Genomic DNA, 23,303 nt, shown 5'->3' with positions numbered 1-23,303 from the left:
GTAGCTTGCTGGCCTTTAACATACTTCTTGCTTTCTCTGTTAAGGTTCTATTCTTCCTCTCAGCTACTCCATTTTGTTGAGGAGAATATGGTGTTGTCAACTCATGCTTAATTCCCAATTTTGAGCAAAACAAACTAAATTCTCGAGACACATGCTCTCCACCCCTATTTGTCCTTCGAATTCTGAGTTTATAACCTGATTGTCTTTCAACAAAAGCAATAAAATTCTGAAAACATTGGAAAACCTCATGCTTGTGTTTAATCACATAAACCCAACTCATGCGAGTATAATCATCTATGAATAACAGAAAAAATCTATTACCACCATGAGATTCAGTTTGCATTAGTTCATAGACATCTGCATAAACCAAATGCAATTTCTGTTTTGCTCTACATGACTTCCCTGATGAAAATGGCAATCTTGACATTTTTCCAAAGATACAACTTCACAACTTTGCAATTTTTTCACATTTAGAAGACTAGCAACATGTTGTACTCATGCAGCACGTGCAGACCTTGAAAATTCTGGTGGTCAAATCTTCTATACCATAATGAAGATAATCCATCAGCAAACATTGCCACATTAATTTTCTCATCTTTAGAAAACTCCACAGGAAATAGATTATGCTCATTCCTTTGAGTATACAACACCTGAACACCAGTTTCTACATTCTCTATATTGCATCCACAATTGCTAAAGTTCACATTAAACCCACTGCCAATCAATTGTCCCACACTCAATAAATTATGTGCCAACTTTGGTACATATATTACTCCATGAATTAATTTAATCCCTTCTCCTTGAACATTGACTGCAACAGATCCTCTACCACAGACATCAAGTTCTTTATCACCCCCAAGCCAGACTTTATAATGCACACTTTCATCTATCTAATGAAACAACATTCTATTTCCTGTCATGTGATTTAAGGTTCCACTGTCTAAAATCCACACATAAGAACTACTGCTTTCTTTCCCATTTTGCACCATAAGCAAAGTACTATAATCACTTGAATTTTGACTGCCTGAATTTTGGTTACTTGAAGAACTTACTCCATCATCAAATCTCCTATATTGAGACCAACAATGTGACTACAAATGCCCAAATTTCTTACATCTCAAATACTGCATATTCTAAAAATTACTTCTACCAATTCTTTGCCCATCAAACTACCTTTGACCTCTACTGGACCTCCCAAATGGTCTCTAATTTCCTCTCCCTTACTGCCATGAATTCCATTTACCAGTATATTACTGCCTCTGAAATTGTCTTTGATCACTTGAATTTTGATTGTCATAACCAACACCTCTTGAATTTTCAGTACTTCTACCTCTGCCTCTATAATTTCTTCCTCTTCCTCTCATAAAATTTCTTCAACCACTTGTATTACCCCTCATCACGAAAGCTTTATCTTCATGCTTCTCAGAGAATTGATTGAATCTAGCTTCATGTGCTTGCAAAGATCCACTCAACTCATCTAGAGATACTTTAGACATATCCCTAGCTTCTTCAATCGATGTAACAACATGTACAAACCTTGAAGATAAACTCCTCATCATTTTCAACACCACTTCAGCATCTTTTAGCTCCCTACCCATACCTCTGATTTGGTTCACCACTGCCAGCACTCTAATTATATTGTGATGAACTGTCTCTTCTTCTTTCATCTGTAACAATTCAAAATTTTTACTCAATGTTTGTTGTCTCACTGACACCATCCTTGATGTCCCTTGGTTTTCATTTTTTATGTGATCCCAAGCCTCCTTAGCTATGTCAAACCTTACAATTCTATGAAGAATTGTTTCATCCACGCCTGCTGCAATAAGAACTAGGCTTTTGCATCATCTTCTAACTCCCTCTATGGTGGCTTCTCCTTAACAATCTCCCACAACCTCTAAGATCTGAAAAATGTTCTCATCCTGTAATTCCAGTGCTCATATCCCTCATCTCTGAACACCAGTAGTAAGGAATGTGAAATATATGGTGTAGGTGCAGATGAAGAACTTGATGCCAACTCCTTTGTAATTTGCAAAACCACCTCTCTTCAATCATAACAAAACTACCTAAGAAATCTCCCTTAAGACAACAATCCTTTCAAACACCCTCACAAATCCAGAAACTTCATCACACCACAGATCAGCTATAAAAACTTCATCACACCACAAAAACATTCACTCATAACTCTCATAATACCATAACTCAACACAACAACAACGCCTCACAACAGAAAAACTCCAGAACCATTTCAATACTCACCTCGGAGCTCTGATACCACTGTTAGACACCTTGACACTAGAAAAACAACTTTGTAGAAGAGAATAGGGGCTAAAAACACATCTATATTGCAGGAAAATTACATCAAGTTCTATGAAAACATGAGCAAAACACTCATAAACATTCATTTCACAAACTAACTTAATAACATAGAAAATATGAGCTAAGTCACTATACACACGTCCAAAGCTAAGGGACTCAACCACTTAAGCCTCCACTAACTTGGACTGCCTCGAACTTACTCTAATCCTTCTGATGATCAAATATGGGCCATTCATCTTTCTCTTCAATCTCTTGCCTTGAACTTGAACCAAATTCTGAGATGATCTCATCTCCACCGTCCATGTATTTCCCTCTGATAACAAAATTGTTTTACCAAACTTTCAAACACCAAAAATTACTCTTCTACCCCTTTTGCATACAAAACACTTCCTGCAAATTCACAAACAATACACTTCCTGCAAATATGCTCTTCTCTTCTAAGCAACTCCTTCCTCTCCATACCACTTCTGTCAATCTATAACTCTTCTTTACCTCTTTAATCACCTTAACCTGGCTACTAGTGCTTTCACCACCGATGATCACTTGCTCAACGGAAAATTGATCATTGATCAGCTTGGAGCTGGGGTTTGAGTTTAAGGATAAATGGTGGTGTGGGTGGTGAAAAGGAAGAAGACAAAGGAGGGGGGAGTTAATGGTGGGATAGAAGGGAAAGACTGATGAGAGTAAAGAAGAAAATGGAGGAGCTTGGATAGTTGTGAAAGGAGGAAGCTGGGGATGAAGGAAACTTAGATAATAACACAAATAATGATACAATAGTGAGTATTTATCCAAAAAATAATGTAATAATAAGCCTCATAATAGTTAAAGAGATACATGTTAATTACATGATAATATTAATTACAAGGAAGCAATACATGAATAATATCCATTTAATCATAAAATATAAGAATAAATTTAATTATTAATTTAATAATAAAATTATAGCTAATGCGATTGAAAATTTATAATGATTATTATTATTATTATTATTATTATTATTATTATTATTACTAAAATAATATCTATTCACTTAAATAATATCGATTTTTAAATTTAAATTTACAAATCACTCCCATCAAATACATAATCAAATAATATAACATTTGTATTAATATTAAACCAAACACTAGAATTGCCTCTGTTGTACTTTAAAATCCAAGTATCAATATAACTGAAAATCCATTGTAATCACAATTACATTCAACCAAACACTGCATTTGTATTAATATCAAACCAAACACTAGAATTGACTCTGTTGTACTTTAAAATCCAAATATCAATGTAACTGAAACTCCATTGTAATCACAATTACATTCAACCAAACACTGCCTCAGTAGAAAACTCAAGCCGTTGTCTAATGCATCGCACAAGGTCGAAGGTTTCCTCATTATTTTCAATAAGGCATCGTCTCACACCCTGCATGTTGTATAATTATATCAGTGAATTAAATTTATTCAAAATGAGAGTTTTGTATGAAGCTGTGATTACCTCAGAAGGCCATAACTGGTCACCTGCTTTGCGGGGAATAATATGGAAATGAGTCTGCAGTAAAGGGATGCAGCAAATTGATACAGAAGTTTCACTAGAATGTATAATTTTTACAGTCAATGCCCATTTTTAGAGTCGAAGCTGAAAATTTAACTCACATGAAATATTACTTGTCCTGCAGCTGAACCACTATTAACCAAAAGGTTAAATGAGTCTGTATCATTCCACAATTGAAGAAAATCAGAATATTGAATAAGAATCAATTAAAAAAAAACACACTACTATAATTATTATAACTCAAGACTTCACTAAAGAATATCAGCTTAGTCATGGTTCTTCATTAGCATAAGTGTCTATCCAGAGAGGAACAGTAATTATTTGTGCAAACAAGGAAATTTGACCATGTTAAACTCTACTTACCACAATGAGTAGCTTTCATGATTGCCTTGCTAAGAAAAGGCACAGCTGAACTCATGGCTGCTACAATCTGCATATGATATTTGAACAGGTGATTTCCATATCCTCCCACTGATTGTTTATAAAGACATTCCTCAGAAGCTGAGAAAAGCCATGTAAACAGACACTAGCAAACATTTGTCATAAGAACAAATTGCATTCCGATCAAATAAATCATCCATGCTAGTTCTGAAGACCGATATCAGGAATGCAATATGTATTAAGCAGCTTATGCTGATTCTAAAGGGCTACTGTAAGGGTCAGCTACCATGGTGGATACATGATAATCAAAAACAAGGTGGTCCCCTATGAATGGAGTAAATTATGAGGGTGGCAATCATTTTCAGAACTGCATTCGGGTTCATATTAAGTGGAAAGCCTCAGTATTGGACAAAGGCATTACTCAACTGAGAAGGCTCAGTATGAAACTTCATATGCTAATTAAGATGTTAACATAAAAGATGAAGGATAAATAAGTATGGGATGAGTATTAAGACAAAAAAGATCAGGCTTCCATCACTTTGTTCTTCAACATAAATTATTTGCTAGTTTTAAAGATCGGAATGTCATGTGTGTGTTACACTTGAGACCAAAACTCTGCATCAATCAAACTCTCAATGGACAACAACAACAACACCATCGATAAAATGATTAGTTTCATACGAATGGAATTATTATTTAAATTCCTTAACTATGCAGGGATCAATCTCTTTTTCCAAATTGGCTCTACAGCCTCTACATAGAGAAAATTAGATGCATAACTGCATGCAAAATAATATTCCTGGTCAAGAAAGATTTTGCATTGGTAAAATAACAAGAGCAAGGCCTAATGCAGAGATTAGATAGCAAAGAAGAGAAAGGCCAACAAGGAGAAAAATCACATCGTTTAGTGCATAGAAAAAACACGACAAAAATATGTGTGCGCGTGTGTTCCATTAAAAAATAAGATATATTCCTTTCAATTACAATGATAAACATGCAAGGAGGAAATCTACACTAGTGCAAACCTAAACTGTAAACAGAAATCCTTAACCTGTATCTAACAAAATGGGCAGAAAACTCAGTGTATCTACTTTATAGCAGACAATCAAAGAAGATGAACATTCTTTCAATTTCCTTCACTAGAGCCACCCTGGCATCAGACTTAAAATAAATGGAGGTGACTGTTAAGCTAACTAAACTATTGAACAACATTACTAGCTTTTAAGATAGGAGCAACAGATACCCACAGAAGGAGGAGTCACTTCCAAAGAAGAAAAATGCAACTTTGGAAGGATAAGCGAGTGCCTACAGAAGAGAAAAACACAAATATGAGGCAATTAAAGCACAAGAATACATCCATCCCAAATGATACAAAGCTGCAAGCGTTTTGCATACCAGCAAAATAGTACCTTACCCCTTGCTCAGCGGGTTGGAATCCAAAATGCACAGGCATATATCATCTTCATAAAGCTGCACAAAGAGCAAATCAATAAGAAACCATATATAAACAACTGATATAATCAACCATGCATCAAATTCACCACACCATTTAACTGCCTAACTAATCCAAAATCAGTAACATTAATAGTCAACTCAATCTCCTTACCAGTGATTTGCTTCAAGGAAAAGTAAACACTGAGGCAATTACTCCATTCTAAAACGAAGTTTCAATAAAGATCAAGATCACAACTTTTCACCACAGCCATAGAAATAGAGAAATTGGCGATCAGAAAAGCATCAAAATTGGCCAAACTATTTAAAAAAAAACGCAAAACAAACAACACAAGCAATAACGCAATGGATTATCGCACTTGGTTACCTTGAAAGCAGGGGATTCACCTCCGACGATCTTGCAGAAAACGCAGCCATCGTCTCCGGCAGAGGCAGCCGAAGGCGAAATGGAACTCGGAGAGCAACGCAGCGGATCAACGGTTCCAGGGACGGTAGGGCGGGTGTGGGAACCGGTGACGGCGAGCCGGCGCTGGTGTCGCTCCATCAACGAGCGAGCAGCGACCTTGAGAATGGATTCCTCAAGAGAGATCGCCATTATACACAGCACCCAATGCACGCTACTGCCTCCAGATTGGTTTGGTTCTAATTGCTGATCCCGAGACAAATTTTTTTGCTTTTTTGTGGAATTGGGATTTATTGAGAACTTAAAATTTTTACTAGTTTAATCATTCCTGTTGTAAATTTATTAAAAAATATGTAGATGGTTTTGTTTAATATTAATTTATTTCTCTATTTTGGATAAATATATACAAGGTGCATTGAGTTTATATATATATTTTTTTAAATGGATATTTATTAAAAATATAATCATAGTTAAAGAAAAAAATTAATGTTGTTTTTACAGTAAATTACACTTGAGTGATATGACTGAGGTTGTTAGAATTGAAGTAAGAGATGATTAGTACAATATCCAATTTTAATATTTTTAAATTATAAATAAAATATAAAAAATAAAAAATAAGAATAATCATATTTGATTTGAAATAAAATTCTTTTTTTATTGTGAATTTTTCTTTTGTATACTTATTTTTTAATTAGAATGGGTAACGAGGCCCTGTGTATATGAATCATTACCCCCATTCATCTAAACCTGTGTTTGAGTATTTCTAATAAAAGAATGAAGTTTAGAAATAAAAGAATGAAGTTTAAAACAAGAGAAGTTGAATCCCCCAAGGAGTCTTTGATTTCTTTCTCCTCCTCCCATTTTCTTTTCATTTGTGCTTCTTTTATTATTTTTTTTTTATGAATTTTGTAGATCACCATCATTCTACCCTTCAAATGTGCAAATTGTTTTGCTATTTTTTCTTTTTTATTTATTTATATTGTATTAGTGTTTTATATTCTTTGGTTTAGAGTCTCTCTTTTGCAATTATGATGTTTATGGTTAATAGATAATCCTGATTTATTGCAAAATATTTATATATAAAAAATCTTACAAGGGATTTTTCTTGTATTTGATATTTTAAGCATAAAATGGTAAATTCTTTTACGAATATTTAATTGATTATTAAAAATAAATGTTTGTGCTGTAGATCTATATTTTCTACAAAAGAGGGGCCTCTAATTCCAACGATTTGGTGATAATAACAATTTATCAATCTAGAATTATTATGTTTTTTTTTTCCTTTATCAACTTATTCTCTTCATCAACATGTGGATCCAGTGCTCTTCTTTGCATCAGTTTTCTACAAATGGCCTAAAATTTTTCAAGCGTACATTTCTAAGAATCAGCAAACTAATTTTTCTTTTTCTATAGATTTTATTCTGTTCCCACTTTCTTTTGATTTGAGATCTCTATAGTTATTCTGAATAATATAATTTGCCCGGTTACATTGGTCATATATATAATACAGAGTATTCATCTTGTAAGAAGAGAATATATTCTCTAGTTAGTGCACCTACTTTATGTAAACAATCTTATTTGACAACATAATTTTAATTGAGTCAATAATTACATGATCATGTAAGTCCTGCCACTTCTGCTTGATGACGGTAATGGATTCTTTATGATATCCGGCCTACTACGATGAATGATCGATCGACCAGTTTACACGAAGAGGACTTTGATTCCTACACCGATGAACAAATCTTTTTTATTTTTTAAAACAATCATCTTCTATGCTAAAAGGAAAATAAATCATACTGAACCTGAAACAATCCTTACAATTATGTCAGCAGGAGATAACCTTCAGCTTGAGATCTAAGTTCCTGTGTTTGGTTCAGAGTCTTCAGACTATGACCACTTCATTGAACAAATCATCATTCCTTCGGCTCTGAGATTTTTTATTTTGTAGAACTCTTTGCAATGCGGCATGGCACCTGAAAAAGTTCATTGACTCTGTAAATAAATCCAAGACCTGAGATGATAATTGATGCAAGCTTTGCAAAGGAACATGAAAATTCAAAGGAAACAAAGAACCATGTATGATAATCACATGAACTGATGGGTTAAACAACCCACCATTTTGCTATTGCCAACACTCTTAAATAGGATGGAATACAAACTATTGCGCTCACAATAAGCCAGAAGCAAACATGAAAACCAAGTTTGTTATTATTCTAAAATTCAAAAACTCAAAATGCATCAGTTCCTCTCCTATATAAACCTCGCAACTCCAGAAATTTAAGTCTCCCACAAGTGAGAGACTAATTTTTGCAGTTCTTCTTGAGATATCCATCCTTCATCCAAATCCAAGTTACCTCTTCCATTTTACCCAAAACTAGTAACAAGTGCCAACTCTAATGGATTCACTAACATTTTTACTGACATAGAAATCCTTTACCCATGCCAACCTGCATAAAAAGTGCCTATCCAAATTTCAAATTGTAAATTTTAGATCTTACGATGGAACACATAAAAAAATTACTATAAAATTTGCTTTAGTTGTTAATGCACAAGTACTCTGTTGTTGGCCTGAAACTTCATATGCCGTTTGTGAAGGTCAGCCTATTGCTTATAATGTTCATTGCTAGAAATAATTTTGGCCTACACATCAGATGTACTGAATGTGTAGTGCAAAGTCAAAATGTGTATGGCGTGCTACCCGTTACCGATTAGAAAGAAGATATGCAGATGCAATGGTTTATTGAACTATCACAAGCAAACTTGGCTTGAGGGAGCAATACATCCTGCGCTTAATAATGGTCAGACACAAGACAATGAACAAGGTAACCCAACTCATGTTTACATCTTATCTTTTGCCCGCGTATGAGAATGATAGGCACTAGAAAACTAAAGCTTAGTACCCATCTTAGCCCATAATGCTTCCAAAAATAACTAGTGCACTTAACACCTCAATCAGCGCAATGCTATTTGGTAAACCATATAAATGCACTACTTAACGAAAGAACAAATTAACTGCATGCTTAGCATCATCAATCATCTGACAAGGAATAAAATGCACCATTTTGGATAAGCGATTAACCAACACAAAAATGGAGTCATACATCCTAATGATTTGGACCAATCTGAATACAAATTCCATGCTTCTATCCTCCCAAGAATAGCCAGCCATGCACTGGAAACTGAAGCATAAAGGCCAGCGTTTTGCATGCCTTCTTGAAAATTGACATGTTTGAAATGCTGGAAAATTGAGAGAACCAAAATGTGGTCTCGGATCTCTCAACCCACTTTTCATATGACCATTGAGCATAAATGCACAAAGCTAACAGATAAATATAGCAAGAATTTTGAAGATGTGTACACAAAATTCTGAGTTAGAGATCCCGACTGTATTTAAATGTTTACTTGCTAAATGTCAGTATTTTTGAGGTATGGCATGAATAGCTTTTGAATAAAATAACATCACCCATATCCGAGGACATGTTTAAATAAACTGACCAATGAAACTAAGCAGATAGCTAGTCAACAGTTTTCTAACAGAAAATTTGCATTATATGATTAAAATATTATACGCCCCTGGGCATCTTTTCTCATCCTTTTATTTCATCAAAATTCATAACAATTAGTTAATAAGATAAAGCATGTGCTTCTAACACCTACAAGCCTGCATCAGCCATTAACTCATGATATGATGATTTATGGATGGTAGAGAGAAATTACCTCCATGGCAGATGATCAAGAAACAAGTAGGGAGACACAACGATATCTTTAAAGCTTTCCCTGTCTGCAACATAAGCATTATATTGATCATCTCTGTTGTAAATGCTCCAGCCTCTCCAAAGAGAAAATAGATTTTTTGGTTCTGGTAATATATGAATAATGAGGCCTGGCAGATACATTTCTGGGGTTTCACCAGCTGACACTTCATTTGAAGGGGGGTTGTCAACAATCTGAGAGGCCAATTCCCCATAAGACATCAAATTACCAGTGCTTTCAAAACCTCTTTGCTTAAAGGAGCCAGATCCACATATACTACTACAACTCAAAATTTCAGCATTTTTATTTTCATTGAAGATTCCAGTAATCATGTCTGGAGCTGAATCATTGGCAAAGGAAGCCTCCTCCCCCTGAAATAGGTCCTGGTTCAGTTGGTTGCCACCTGCAGGAAGAGTTTGGTAAAAAAAAGAAATAAAATTCTGAGAAACCCCTGTTTTGAAGAAATACCTGCAGGTAGCTCATACAAATTCTTCACAGTTAATAATGGAATAAAACCATACAAGTAGAGATATTCAATGCAAAATAAACCAGATGACCATAAGCCAGTAACCCACCATTGTTAGTGTACAAAGAAGGCCTCCTCTTATACAGATTGTTATTATCATCAAAATTATTGGAGTTAGCTGGAAACGATGAAGCAGCAACATTATGGCTTTCCCTATTCTCAGGGTATTTATTTGCAAGAAACTTTCGGGCAAGTTTGAATATCACTGCTTTATCAGCTGAGGAACCGTCTGAAAGAGCAGTGATTGCAGCAGAACGGAGTCTCAATATAGAATTAACTGAAAGCCGTGCAGAGAACTCATCATTGTATACTATGCTGTGAAGAAACAAGTTGCTGCTACATTAGGCTGAGCCAATTAAGGAAAAGAATAGACACTTCAATTGTAAGTTTTATCCACAAAGGCATACTCACGTGGTAACAAAGTCTGAACATGCTTCAGCTACAACAAAATCTACACAAGGAAGAGTCCCATATGCATAGACATGCAAATTAGGATACCTTCGATATAACTGTTGAATAATAAGACTCATGAGATGGGCTTTTCCATGCATTAAATAAAAATGATCTCAGCAATAATACAAGTACTTGGTATAGAAAAGGAAAAAAGATTATCACATCCAGAAGTCCACCTAAACTTAAATGATTTTTTTCTAGCAAGTTAAATAACTCAGTAGCATTGAGCCACACTTTATTGCGTTCGGGAGTTTGGATATCCAAAAATTTCTTTCAGATATCCAGGTACTCTGTTTAAGTTAGATGCTTATAGGAATGAAAAAATTTCTATCCAAAAATTTCTATCAAGTCATTCAATCAGGTTGGTTGACTGAAAAAAAAAAACCGGTTTAGAATTATAACAACCAAACCAACTGAACAATCATTTTAGATTGAAAATCAAAAACTACAGTGATTTCAGCTAATTCAGTCTTTTTTAGAAGAGAAAATCTGTCCAAACATCTCATATGCTTAATGACAATCAACAACTAAAAGTAATAATCAACAAGCTAATTAAAAGTTGCAACATAAATTAAATTAAGGGAACAACGTAGCAAGATCACAAAATGAATCCAAACTCCTCAATGGAGGCACAGATGTGGAAAATGAACATGTAACATAAAATCAAATTGAAACATAGAAGCTGCTTGGTGGACACACTAATGCAGATATTTCTCTGAAAATTTAAAAATATCATTTATTCTAACTAAACCCAGGGGGAAAAAAAAGGGTCTATGCAACTGAGCCGCCCCCCCCAAAAAAACCACTACAAAAAGAAAAAAAGGGTCTATGCGACTGAGGCCCTCCCAAAAAAAAAGGGGATCTATGCAATTTCTAAATAGTGGCATTGCATGACAAACTAGTTATAGAGTTCTATAAGAAGATATGATAAATGAAATAAAAAACAAACACTTCATTTGAATTAATGCAGGCAAGCTCCAGATATGGTCATGCTTGACAATATTTCGTCCAAGGAAATTGTGTAAATAAATCTTACAATTAAATAGTAAATGCTTACCCTAATTCCTAAGAGTGTCACAACAGCACCTCCTAAAGAATGCCCAACAAGACGAAGTTGATATCCTTGGCACTCACATCCCACTCCCAACAAGGAAGATAGAAATCCAGTAGTTTCAGTTGATACGCTATCTGCAGATACATACATTCTAATGTAATGCAAAAGTATCATCCAAAATAATTGAAATGGCATGATTTCCCATGCCAAGTAACATCCATCAGATAGCTCTTTATAGTTGCATGAAATTAGTGAATATGGAATTGCATATTTGAACTTCATTGTGTCATACAGCCAGTATTAAGAATATATATAACCTGTGGTAAACATATTCTAGGGCACAAATTTCACCAGAAATCAATGTTCATTCTGTCTATGCTAAGTGATTAAGGTTAAAATTTAGCTTATCCCTTCAAAACGTTACTTTCAAATAAAAACATAAAGTTGCAAGTTGTTCTAAAATCCTTCAAATGAGAAACTGTAAGGCTTATTCTTCCAAAGCTAGAAGTATAACAGGCCATTTTATTAGAATTAAATAATCATATGTAACATAAAAACTCATAATTTCAACAAAATGAATGGTTCCTGCAACTACCATGAACCAAATATAAGAAGTATAAGGCCGGTAGAGTGCATCCTCTGGACATACATCATAATTAATCATCCAGGGAAACTTTCTTAGCCAATTTTTCATTCAAGAATAGACAAGCAGATAATACTAAAGGCAAATGACTTTACGTGGTTCTTAGTGCCCAATGACACAATTGAATTACATTTACCAAACCCAGCATAGATACATACAATTCCAGAAACTTCAATGCATCTATGTGTATAAATTTACACACTTTTATGTATTTCTTTTTCTTAATTTAAGTGGAAAACCCGCACTCATGCTATGTGACCAGGAGTAAAGGTAATATAGCTTTTGTTTGCCTTCTAGTTAAACGAAAGTAATGAGGAGAAAAAATCACTTTCAGGACATGGCGTATGAAATAGGCACCTTCAGGTACATTTAGAACTAAATCCATGTTAAAAACCATGAATCTTGGGAACATAACTCAAACTTTGGATGCAGAAAAATGGAAGCTAACAGAAGAAACATAAGTGAAACAAATAAATCACTGAAGGCCCACAGATATTTATATTGAGATGAAGCAATCCTGACCGTCATCACCAGGTTGTCCATCAATTTGCATGAAGAGCTCTCGAGCAGATTCAACTATTCCAGAGTGCCCATAATGAGGGAAAGAAGAGAGAACTCTTTCTCGCACACTGTGGTGTAAATGGTCACTACTGTAAAAAGAAAACAGGCGCAAATGAGGATAGAGTTGGCACACAAAACAGAAGAAAAATGATATTGACAAGAAATAGCAACTCCATAAGAAACAGGCTAGCACACAATGACAGTCAAGAAGATGCAAGTTCAAACAAAAGTGGCATACTGCATATTTAAAACCTTCAGTTGTGGTTGCTTTTAAATTGACAGTCACAATAGTTCAATTACAGAGGTCTACCACCAAATCTACTCAATAGAAAAATAATAGTATCAGAGATTGCTCGAATACTCTTTTTGACCAGGAAAATACATTTAACCATACATTCTGCATCTATCTGAAGAGAGTAAATGCTAGAAATTATAGAGTATAATATAAACTTGCAATAGAAAGAAGTCCAATATGCAGACATGTTAAATAGGAATATGCATGATTAGAACAAAATAGAAGGGCACTGATTATATATTCTCATCTATCTAAAGAGAGTAAATACTAGAAATAGGTATAATATAAAATTGTGACACAAAGATAGCCAATATATTATTAAATAGGAATATGCATGATGAGAACAAAACAATAACATATCCAACAAGCCTAATTTTCAGCAAAATGGAAGTTCAGATAATATATCAAAGTAACAAACGCACAAACAAGAGAAAAAAAGATGAAAAGGCACAAAAGCAGAGAGAGAGAGACTTTCTTTATCAACCCATCCAAATCTGCCATGGACAAGGCACATTCTCTGCATAAACCATCAGTTAAAAGGTCTTCAGGAGTCTCGGTGCCCCTTACAGTAATGACTACCACCTTCTGATCATGCAAAACCACAATAAAGTACGCAGCCTCACGCTTTGTCTGATGTACAACAAAAACAGCCATGCGTAAATAAAATATAAAAATATGGTGAACTCCTGACTGGGTAACTGACAAGTGCATGCATGTTCACATGCATGTATCTGCAAGCATATATATGTTGGTGTGTGTGTGTTTTCCAATGTGTTTTCCAAGAACAGCATCCTGTATTTTGGTAATAATTTGAAAAATATTATGATACTAACACTTAGCTAGTTTTCGTCTTGATGAATTACCACTAGAAATCATAAGGTAGGGCAAAGATATGCTCACTTGACTAACACGCCCACGGCGAAGAGCATTTGGAGACAGACGAACATATTTTAAAAAGGCAGCTGCATGTCCACGCCACCAGTTATCACCTTCTAGCATGGGTCGCCTACAACACAAAGAAAGGAATAAAAATGGAACACTTCAATTAAATGAATATAGGAATACACACAGGCAGGTAATACAAGAGCAAAACACATAAGTGCACAGTCAAACTCTTGGAAGGTTTCCAATGCTGCTATACATAAATAACAAAAGAGAACTGCAGTTTCAGTCTTTCAAATGGCCAGTAAAGGAACCTTGTCCAAGACCAAGGAGTTAAAACCCCTTGTCTGTGGAGCCACACACATGGAAATAGGACAGGATTTCTTCCAAGATCGAGTAATGGTCCCTGCACAGGAAATCAAATAAAGTCAAACAAGATGCCGTGGCCAGATGAAATGCCTCAAAATACTCATAACTGTGTATGCAGCCTCAGCAAACTGATGATAAGCAGCACCATCTCGAATACGTTCTTCTGGTGCCTCTATAAGTTCGCTACATGACTTTGGAGAATTCTTATGTTTTTGTAATAAAGCAAGTCCTGCAGAAAAATATAATATCAGACCCACTGCAATAACCTTAACACAAAAAAATAAATAAATAAATAAATAAAAATAAAATAAAATTACATTCAATTATAAGAATGGAAAAAAAAAAGGGTCAACATTCTCATTCACATTATGGTCAATCAAGAGTTTTACATCTATTATGTCTTCTTTACCTAAAGCCATAGTCATAGAGCTAGGACTTAAAGAACTAATCTTGATCAAACTCCGCTCAAGTTCATGTTAATCAGTGCCCTGGTAGGTTATGCTTGTTTCTCGCTTTAGTGACTCAACCACATGAATATACCTTCTGTTGATCAAACTCAAGATTTCAACCAGATAAGAGATCAATTCAAGTATACTAACTCAAGTATTACCGACTACCATTGCATCGCATTCTCATATTAAAATATAATGTGAGAAATATTTTTATCTATGTCAAAGTATTATGATATACATCATATGACTCTATGATATAATCATATAACACTAAGAATGGAGTAAAAGCGAAAAAAAACAGCATGAAGAAAAAAAATTGAAACAAACATAATAAAGCATCATAGAGTCATATGATTATATCATGATGTTACAATTCAAGGAGAAGAACCTGCCAAGAGCTCTAGATGTCCTGTGCCAGATGCACGATATGCCACAAGATCACCCAACAGCCTGGCTACAGAGCACACCTCATCTTCTTCTAAAACACTCCTGAATAAAAAGAAAAGGAAAAAAAGAAGAAAATAGGATGAATTCAAAAAAATATAGCAAATAAAAGTTAAACTTTTAGTTAATTTTAGAGAGAACCCTACAGGTATTTCATACGCCCTAGACAGCACAAAGCCTCTCGAATTCCATAATCAAATACCTCCTGGTAGTGAGCTTTCCATGCTGTATCATGAGTTGCATAAAATGATCTCCATCTTAGCACATCGGACCCTGTAAAGCACTGTATGATGACCAGTAGCCACACCAGGATAAGATAAGACACTATTAAAGTGTGCTTGCCACCCTTCCCAGCTTTTCCTGAACCATCAGAAGGGTAAACATGCTAAACTAAAATTTAACATGATATCACTGACTCCTAATAAGATATACTGCATAATTTGTATAGAATTAAAAGTATATGGCCAATAGGAGAATCTCAGTGTACAATTTTTCACCACATGTCAGAACTAACTTCTCGTCAGCAATGATCAAGTATATAATACTGTATAGTTCATTAAAACAAGAAAAATAGACAAAAAGCCAGGACTAGAGCTCGCCCAAGAAGGGGCATGCACACTAACAATGCCAAAAAAGAAGACTAGAACTCACCTAAGAAGCAGTCCTTTGTGTTTTCATAATAAGAAAGACTCTTAGCCATGACAAGCATCAAGTAAAGAACTCCCACAAACTGCAATATAGTCACCACTGATCCAATCCTCGCCCACCAAAGCCATCTTCGATACCTCATCTATCCATCAAGAAACTTGACAAATTAATAGGATGATCTATATGAAACTCGACAATCAAAACATACCAAATAATCTTACAAATCACATAAATGTATTCATATATATATATATATATATATATATATATATATATATGAGATTCATCCAAAAAGAAATCAACTTCCTTCAACATAATACCCGTCTCTCCTGGCGGATCACAGAATGAGGAATGACAGAGTTATCAACGTTGTTTCCAATAATGGTCTCCGCGGTTGCTAGCTGAGCTTGCCCAGCCCGGACCAAGGACAAGATCCGAAGCCCAGCGAAGACTGCAACTACCATAATCGAGAACCTCATTCTACCGTAGCAGCTCGGGACCAAAAGGACGACTTGATAGATACCAAGGAGGGCAACAACTAGGTTCCCAATGGCAAGCAACAGAGAGACCCATCTGACACTCCCCAGACTAAGGACAAGCGAGGTGCGTTCCGGCACCAAGTCCCCCATCGGCACCAGGAGAGAACAATGATAAAATGGATCTTAAATTTGAGAGGCTAGGGTCTGGAGCTTGGCCATAGATTCTTGGCCGGAGGGGAAGGGGAGATGAGATGGATTCAGATGAACCACCGAGTTAGTAGGAATTGGGAATGGGGAATGTGTCCATCAAGCAGCAACTTTTATATGCAAATTACTTGTTACCCCTCTGCTTTTGTAATAAATACCATTTTTTTTTCCGTAAATATTTTAGACTGGCTTTAAATGGAATGCTTACCTTTCTCTCTCGCCGGAAGTCGATGTCCTCGCGAACGGAACCGTCGATGGGTTGCCTGGCGATGAAAGAAGCCATGACCCCCTGCGAGATCCCCGTCGCCAGCATGCACCCGACCTTCACAGCAGCAGCTATCGAAACAGCAGCAACGGAGAACTTCAACCTAGCACCGCAGCGGCGGAGGAGCAGAGCCACGAGAAGAGTGCCGGCGACTGCTACGGCGATGTTGAGCGTGCCCACGAGAACGGTGGTCCTCCTCAGAGCTCTGATACCGATGAACGCCATGGTGTTGGGGTTGGAACCGGGTGGAGCTTGGGCAAGGTCTGGTGGTTTAGAAGGGAGGAGAAGGGGCGAGAAAGGTTCCATTCTAGTTGTTGAGATGCTGGTGGACGGAGCCGTGGAATTCTTGGAGTCATGTGGAAGGCTATAGGGCATCTACCAAGTTATGGTTGCTTTTGCTGCCAGAAAGTCTGGCTTCTTTACTTTCCCAGCAGACAAAAAAGATATTCTTTTTTATATTTATTAATTACACCTAAAAAAAACTAAGAATTAACTTTAAAATCGATTATGGTGAAGAATTTTGCGAATCAAACGCGTAAATATGAAAAATGCAGCGTTGTGTATCGCCTGAAGTTGATCCATAGATCCTGGAATTGGAAGGCTGCATGCATCCATGATCCGTCTGAACCTGCAAAAGTTCTTGAGCAGTAAGCTCAGTTAGTAATTAAAACTCTACAAATTTTCAACCATTGTTTGACAAATATAAGAAAGCTGCTGGTTGCACACTACCTTCTTTGTGGCAGGAACTACGACAGTTGAAATTTTGACCATCCCCTGCTCATAAACAGGTTATAAGAGATCTTATAATTCAGGGAAACAAACAAAGAGGAAAGCACAGAAACTGGCATTCCCTTATCAAGGATATAATCAAAAGCGAGATGACAGTAACAGATAATATATGAAGAGGACTAGCCAAGAGATTAAGATGCCAGCAATGTACTGGCCCTGAAGTAGCAATTAACGGATGAAAATTGAAGTAAAGAAAGAGATTAATAAGAATGGCCTAATGGTCCTACTCAAAATCATATGCCACTAATACTGCTAGTCACCTCAGATGAAAATGGCTATGGTTTATCCTCAATGTCTACAGTGTCGAGAGGATACACTTCAAAAAAAAACTAACTGAAAAGCATGTCCAGATCTTGGCGATAGAAATTTTTGAAGATAAAAGTCTTTTGGTATTGAATATATCAACAAAAATGTGAAATTTTAAAGTAATGTCATATCTGCATTTTTTTTTTTTTCATTTTAACATCCTAAAACATGCAGTTTGTGCCACAAGTTAGAAGCATAGTGCATTAATGCCTTAACATTCTCACTAAACTCTCTTGAAGATTCCAAATGCCCCATGTTAAAGATATCATGGGTCATCAAGTCATCTAAATTCACTCAGACATCTTCACTAAGCTCTAGCTATGACCACCCTGATGCCATTGCAAAAATTTCTCACGGTTAATGCATGCTTGACATGCAGGAGAAAAAAGTGTCAAGATCAAGCAAATTTCTCACTGCAAAAGAAGGAATAATCCCAGGCAGGCCAACCTGCATTAATGTTACTTATCCCTGCTCTTCAATATTTGTTGGCTATTTTGAAATGTGAAGAAACTGCAAACTCCTGCAAACAAGAAATATGTATACATAGGCTTGACTATCCATTAGATTGCTGAGAAAGGCAGCAGAACAATAATCGTTTCACGCTCAAAAAGCATAGCAATTAACCTATCGCTGCAATCACTGCTTTCCTGTTAGCTATTGTCTCTGAGGGAGGAAAAAAAGAACTCCTTCAGTAACTATGGTCTGCATATCATAAGGATTTGAAGCTCCAGTAAAACTCAGAGAGAAAATAAGAGAAATATCAAAGGAATTCGAGTAACCAAGTTAGTATCTGTACATATATAATGCAGAAGAACATTTATCAGTTAAGATTAAAGAAGCGCGGCTTTTACATAAAAACTGATTAGCTACATACATACCTCATCAGCACAAACACAATTTTGTAAAGATAGAAACAACAAGATAACTTTCTATAAAAGGAAGATCAAACTATAACATAATATAAAAACATTATATCACAAGAAAAGAATCACAATGTACACCAGACTGGACCCATCACGCTCATACAATAGTCAAAAATTATTTGCTTTCACAATCAGCCCCTTAAAATATAAAGATGGTTGATGTATAAGTCCTTCAATCCTATGATATATTAATACCTGATTGATCCTTAGACTAAGCACCCAGGGGCTAGGCATCACAGCAGCCAAATCAAACTCAGTTCACAAACACTTTAGATCAAAAAAAATTCAGTACTTTCTCCTATCTACATTATAAAAAAAAACAAAATCAAAGAACTATAATTCAAAGAGGAAGTGATCAACAATTAAACAGCCACCATTCACTATTCCAGGTGACACAAAATCATCAAGATTCGTAACAAGAATTCATCAAAAGACGTGCACATGCTAACCCACATTAATCAATAAACTCTTTAAACAAGAAAATTTTCATTACTGGCTTCAATTTCTACTTCGGAAACCAAATCAAAGAACCAAAATAAAAAAAGAAACCATTTAATTATAAGCGGCCACAATTCAACATACCATTCACCTCATCAAACAACAAAGAAAAACACAGTGATTTTCATCTGTCTATCTTCAAAACTATATTAAAGAACAAAAGAATCCATATATGAATGAACTCATCGATAAACGGCAACAATTCCACAAACCACGATGCAAAAAATCATCAAGAGATAAACCGAGAATAATAACAAAACTTCACAAACTCGATCACTGATCAAAAAGGCATGAAAAATGATCGATATATTACCAGATCGAGCATTCGCTCTGCTCGGAGACGATCGCACGACGGCGACGAAGAACAGACTTGGACGAGAAAATTCAAGCCGAGCATGAGAGAACCAGATATATATATATATATAAGAACGATCCTGTCCGTTGATTTAGTCTTGTGGAAGAAGCATCATCTGAAACGTTGCCACGTGTTCAATAAATGATTGCATTTATTATAAGAATCTTTGTTTCTGCAGTGCTGTTGAATGGTACAGCTGGATACTACAACGGTCACCTTTTCAAGTTTTTCTTTTCTGAAAAATTTAAATTAAAAATAAAAAATAAAAAGCTTTTAATATGATTTTGTAAATAAAAACATAATATTTTAATAAGGTAAATGCCGTTTTTTTTTTCTCTAAAATGGTTTATATATTTCAAGTATGTAAATTAACAGTATAGAAAATTGTGTGAAATTTTCTTTTAATAAGACTGACAAACTACTAAATTCAACCAACTAATATTGTGCGAAGGAGTTAATCTTGCTTGGTAATAGAAATAGTTATCATTGTTAAAGTGGTTATGCATGAAATTATTATATAGTACAAGTTGATTAATTAATTTTATAAAACTTTTTAAATGATTGACAAAAAATCAAATATGGTTGTAATGCGCCATTAATATTAGAATACGGAAATATTGATGTATTAGATTATGATTTTTAATTTAAAAAAAAATTACGCGGAGTAAAGTGACATGTTGAAATATTATACCAAAAGTCGGACTTTTTAAAATATTTTTTTTAAAACCATGTGATAAATGAGATATTGTCAAAAATCACATTAGATAATCATGTCAAAATTAAATGCTGCGTTAGTCAAAAAAGTAATTAAATAAATATCATATGTTAAACAGAGTATAAACTTAACATCAAAATTAAGGAACAGTTTTTTTCATAAATACAGTAACTTTTTCAACTTTGTGGATAAAAAAATAATAAATAAATAATATGGTCAAATACATGACTAAAAGTAAATTTTATCTATATTTTAATAAATAAAATTTAATAAAAATATACAAGCAAAAGTAACTTTTAATTATTTTCTTTTGCAATGTTAATTGGTTCACATTTATGTACTATAATTTATATGGTTGTTTGTGGATTATCCAAACAGACATAAAGAAAAATAAATTATACGGTTAAATTTAGGAAATTATATATATATATATATATATATATTGGAGTATTTGCCTTGGTTTGACCATATGAGCTCTTCTCACACACACTCTTCTAACTTTGCCCACTTCTTGGCAAGTGTCTCATGGTAATTATTTATCCTAAAAAAAAAAGAAAAAGAAAAAAAAATTGTGATGGTGTTTACCATGATCAAAAGAAAACACTAAACTTTATTTCATTCTCAGACCCCAATTTATTTCCATCCAAGTAATTAAGTCCACAGTCAAAATCAACACATTGAGTTTCAGCCCCCAATATTAAAAACATGTTTATAACTTTATACTATTTTACATACATTTACGGAAAATAGTCAATGTTTCCATGTTGCTCCAACTTTCTCCATTTTTTTTCACAAACATGGTATTAATCAACCATGTTGTCCCAAAATTCCAAACCATTCAATTTCTAAGTAGTCTTTCCACCACAATCATCAAGCAAACCATTATATACCAACGACTAAATGATCTATTGATTTATGAGTGATCGATAAAATTTTTCACCGAGTGATAAGAGTTTGATTCTCAGTTGATAGCATATTTTTAAGCGATGTGAGCGGTGGTTATATGTAAATGGTCCCAACGCCCATGTATGCACGGGCATCGCTCACACTTGCTCTACCGAGGCTTGTGCACACCCCTTGATAGTTTGGCAGGGCTTTCAGACTGTTTGTTCCTTTTGTTAAAAAATATATATATATATTAAAATCACAAACCATCTTATGTTTATAATTAAAAAAATTATTATCACTTAACATCTATAGTCCATTTTAAGTTGATGATTACCTTCATAAGTTTCAAAAATATGAATTAAACATTTTTTTATAATATATATATATATCAAAAAAAAATTATGGTTGACTAATGGAAGTTGATCAAAGTGGTAAAGGCAAAGATTGCTTCATCAAATAATTTCAAATTTAAATTTTTATCGATGATATAGGAACATGTGTTAGGAGATATATATCATTTTATAGAGTTCACAGTATCTTATTCTGATTTAATTTAAAGTCAAACACCTACAAAACTAATAGTTCAAATAAAAAAAAAACATAAAAGAAAAAATTCATCAAAATTTATTTTATTAAAAGTAAAATGTGGCTCATATTAAATAAATAATAAAAATATCATACTATTCTCAATTTTGCAGTGTTTCAATCCACATAAATTAATTTGATTTGACTAATTGTATATATATATATATATATATATATATATATTTAAACAAAATATAGATGTATTGAAGACCAGGGAACCAAAGTAATGAGTTGGGCTTTGACCATGTGACTCCGGCCAAGGCGAACTTGATGGACCCTCACCGGCCACAGAACCGCACGTGAAAAAACAGACACCAAGCGAACGCGGCCCACAAATCCAAACTTGCACCAACTCCAACTCTAGCTTCACTCGGCTCTACGCACAAGCCACGTGTGTTTTTCTAGTTATGGACTTTCAAAAAGGCATTTAACTTTTTTATCTTTCTTTCTTTTCTTTCTTTTCTTTCTTTTTTTAAAAAAATAAGAAGAGATATACACACATGAATTTAGTGCTCTTCTGGTTGAGTCCAACCAACAACACTCAAAACACGCTTGGAGCAATTCCGTTATTTGATCGTTTTCCTTTTTCTTTTTTTAACAAATGAGTCAGTGTATGTAGAACTGGCGGAGTGATGTGCATGAATAGAGAATATGATTGTTTAGTCAATGCGTTTTTATCTAAGGATATGGAGTTTAAATTACAAGGTTGCATTTATAAACCGGGGATCTATTTTCACTACTTGATTCAATAGAATTTGAACTCGGGATTCTTAAATCTCACAATGCCATTGTGTTATGAAGCTTTAAGTTTTTCTATTTATTTTTTTTAGATAAAAGTTATTAAATCACTATGTTTATTTTATTTTTAAACACCTTATGTTGTCAAAATTTATAATGTTTTATTTTTTAATTTTAAAAGATGCACAAGATTTTCCAAAGGAGATTAGTTCATGTAACTAAGATTAATGTGATTTCTTAAATAAATGATTTTGAATTTAAATTATTAAGTATGCTCTTGCCAAGCTTCCAGTATATCATCTTGAAAAATCGATAGTGAAGTAAATTAAAAATTATGTTAGAGTCAATTATGATAAGTTTATTTGTAATTTATGA

The 23,303-nt window shown here is 34.5% G+C and overlaps 2 protein-coding genes across 7 annotated transcripts; both read right to left on the bottom strand.

The window, feature by feature from the left end:
* Positions 1–3,484: 3,484 nt before the first annotated feature.
* Positions 3,485–6,290, bottom strand: LOC120260366 (adenylylsulfatase HINT3-like). Of its 2 annotated transcripts, none has more exons than XM_039267827.1 (7): positions 6,062–6,290; positions 5,657–5,712; positions 5,486–5,547; positions 4,225–4,362; positions 3,963–4,018; positions 3,805–3,858; positions 3,485–3,732 (listed from the first exon to the last, which is right to left on the bottom strand). In XM_039267827.1, exons 1-7 carry the CDS (start codon positions 6,287–6,289, stop codon positions 3,631–3,633), a joined length of 696 nt encoding a protein of 231 aa, XP_039123761.1. In that variant the 5' UTR covers position 6,290; the 3' UTR covers positions 3,485–3,630. The 2 variants fall into 2 exon arrangements, with proteins under 2 accessions (XP_039123761.1, XP_039123762.1); XM_039267828.1 differs by having other exon boundaries at positions 4,225–4,291; positions 5,490–5,547.
* Positions 6,291–7,554: 1,264 nt separating this feature from the next.
* Positions 7,555–20,026, bottom strand: LOC120261020. 5 transcript variants are annotated; one of them, XM_039268673.1, is made up of 19 exons: positions 19,961–20,026; positions 18,851–18,928; positions 18,674–18,746; positions 17,861–17,905; positions 17,075–17,770; positions 16,184–16,322; positions 15,679–15,892; positions 15,477–15,577; positions 14,744–14,865; positions 14,582–14,673; positions 14,286–14,391; positions 13,861–14,015; positions 13,052–13,179; positions 11,890–12,020; positions 10,791–10,888; positions 10,429–10,712; positions 9,818–10,256; positions 7,919–8,073; positions 7,555–7,824 (listed from the first exon to the last, which is right to left on the bottom strand). In XM_039268673.1, exons 5-18 carry the CDS (start codon positions 17,504–17,506, stop codon positions 7,983–7,985), a joined length of 2,532 nt encoding a protein of 843 aa, XP_039124607.1. In that variant the 5' UTR covers positions 17,507–17,770; positions 17,861–17,905; positions 18,674–18,746; positions 18,851–18,928; positions 19,961–20,026; the 3' UTR covers positions 7,555–7,824; positions 7,919–7,982. The 5 variants fall into 5 exon arrangements, with proteins under 5 accessions (XP_039124607.1, XP_039124608.1, XP_039124609.1 ...); XM_039268674.1 differs by having other exon boundaries at positions 17,075–17,759; XM_039268675.1 differs by lacking the exons at positions 18,674–18,746; positions 18,851–18,928; positions 19,961–20,026 and having other exon boundaries at positions 7,555–7,842; positions 17,861–17,965.
* Between the last annotated feature and the right edge of the window lie 3,277 nt (positions 20,027–23,303).

Source organism: Dioscorea cayenensis, chromosome 5, assembly GCF_009730915.1.
Source record: "Dioscorea cayenensis subsp. rotundata cultivar TDr96_F1 chromosome 5, TDr96_F1_v2_PseudoChromosome.rev07_lg8_w22 25.fasta, whole genome shotgun sequence".
Lineage (NCBI taxonomy): Eukaryota > Viridiplantae > Streptophyta > Magnoliopsida > Dioscoreales > Dioscoreaceae > Dioscorea > Dioscorea cayenensis.
The sequence above is the reverse complement of the archived record's forward strand: the minus strand, read 5'-3'. Positions and strand labels throughout refer to the sequence as shown.

What these genes read in the sequence shown, in the direction of transcription:
- LOC120261020 (XM_039268673.1), bottom strand. Translation starts at nt 17,506, where the DNA reads ATGCCCTATAGCCTTCCACATGACTCCAAGAATTCCACGGCTCCGTCC. An exon ending in CACAAAGGACTGCTTCTTAG is followed by an intron (nt 15,893 to 16,183) that starts GTGAGTTCTAGT and finishes CTGATGGTTCAG; the next exon opens with GAAAAGCTGGGAAGGGTGGC. An exon ending in TTCTTTGTACACTAACAATG is followed by an intron (nt 10,257 to 10,428) that starts GTGGGTTACTGG and finishes CTCTTCCTGCAG; the next exon opens with GTGGCAACCAACTGAACCAG.
- LOC120260366 (XM_039267827.1), bottom strand. Translation starts at nt 6,289, where the DNA reads ATGGCGATCTCTCTTGAGGAATCCATTCTCAAGGTCGCTGCTCGCTCG. An exon ending in CAGGACAAGTAATATTTCAT is followed by an intron (nt 3,859 to 3,962) that starts GTGAGTTAAATT and finishes CCTTTACTGCAG; the next exon opens with ACTCATTTCCATATTATTCC. An exon ending in ACCAGTTATGGCCTTCTGAG is followed by an intron (nt 3,733 to 3,804) that starts GTAATCACAGCT and finishes TACAACATGCAG; the next exon opens with GGTGTGAGACGATGCCTTAT.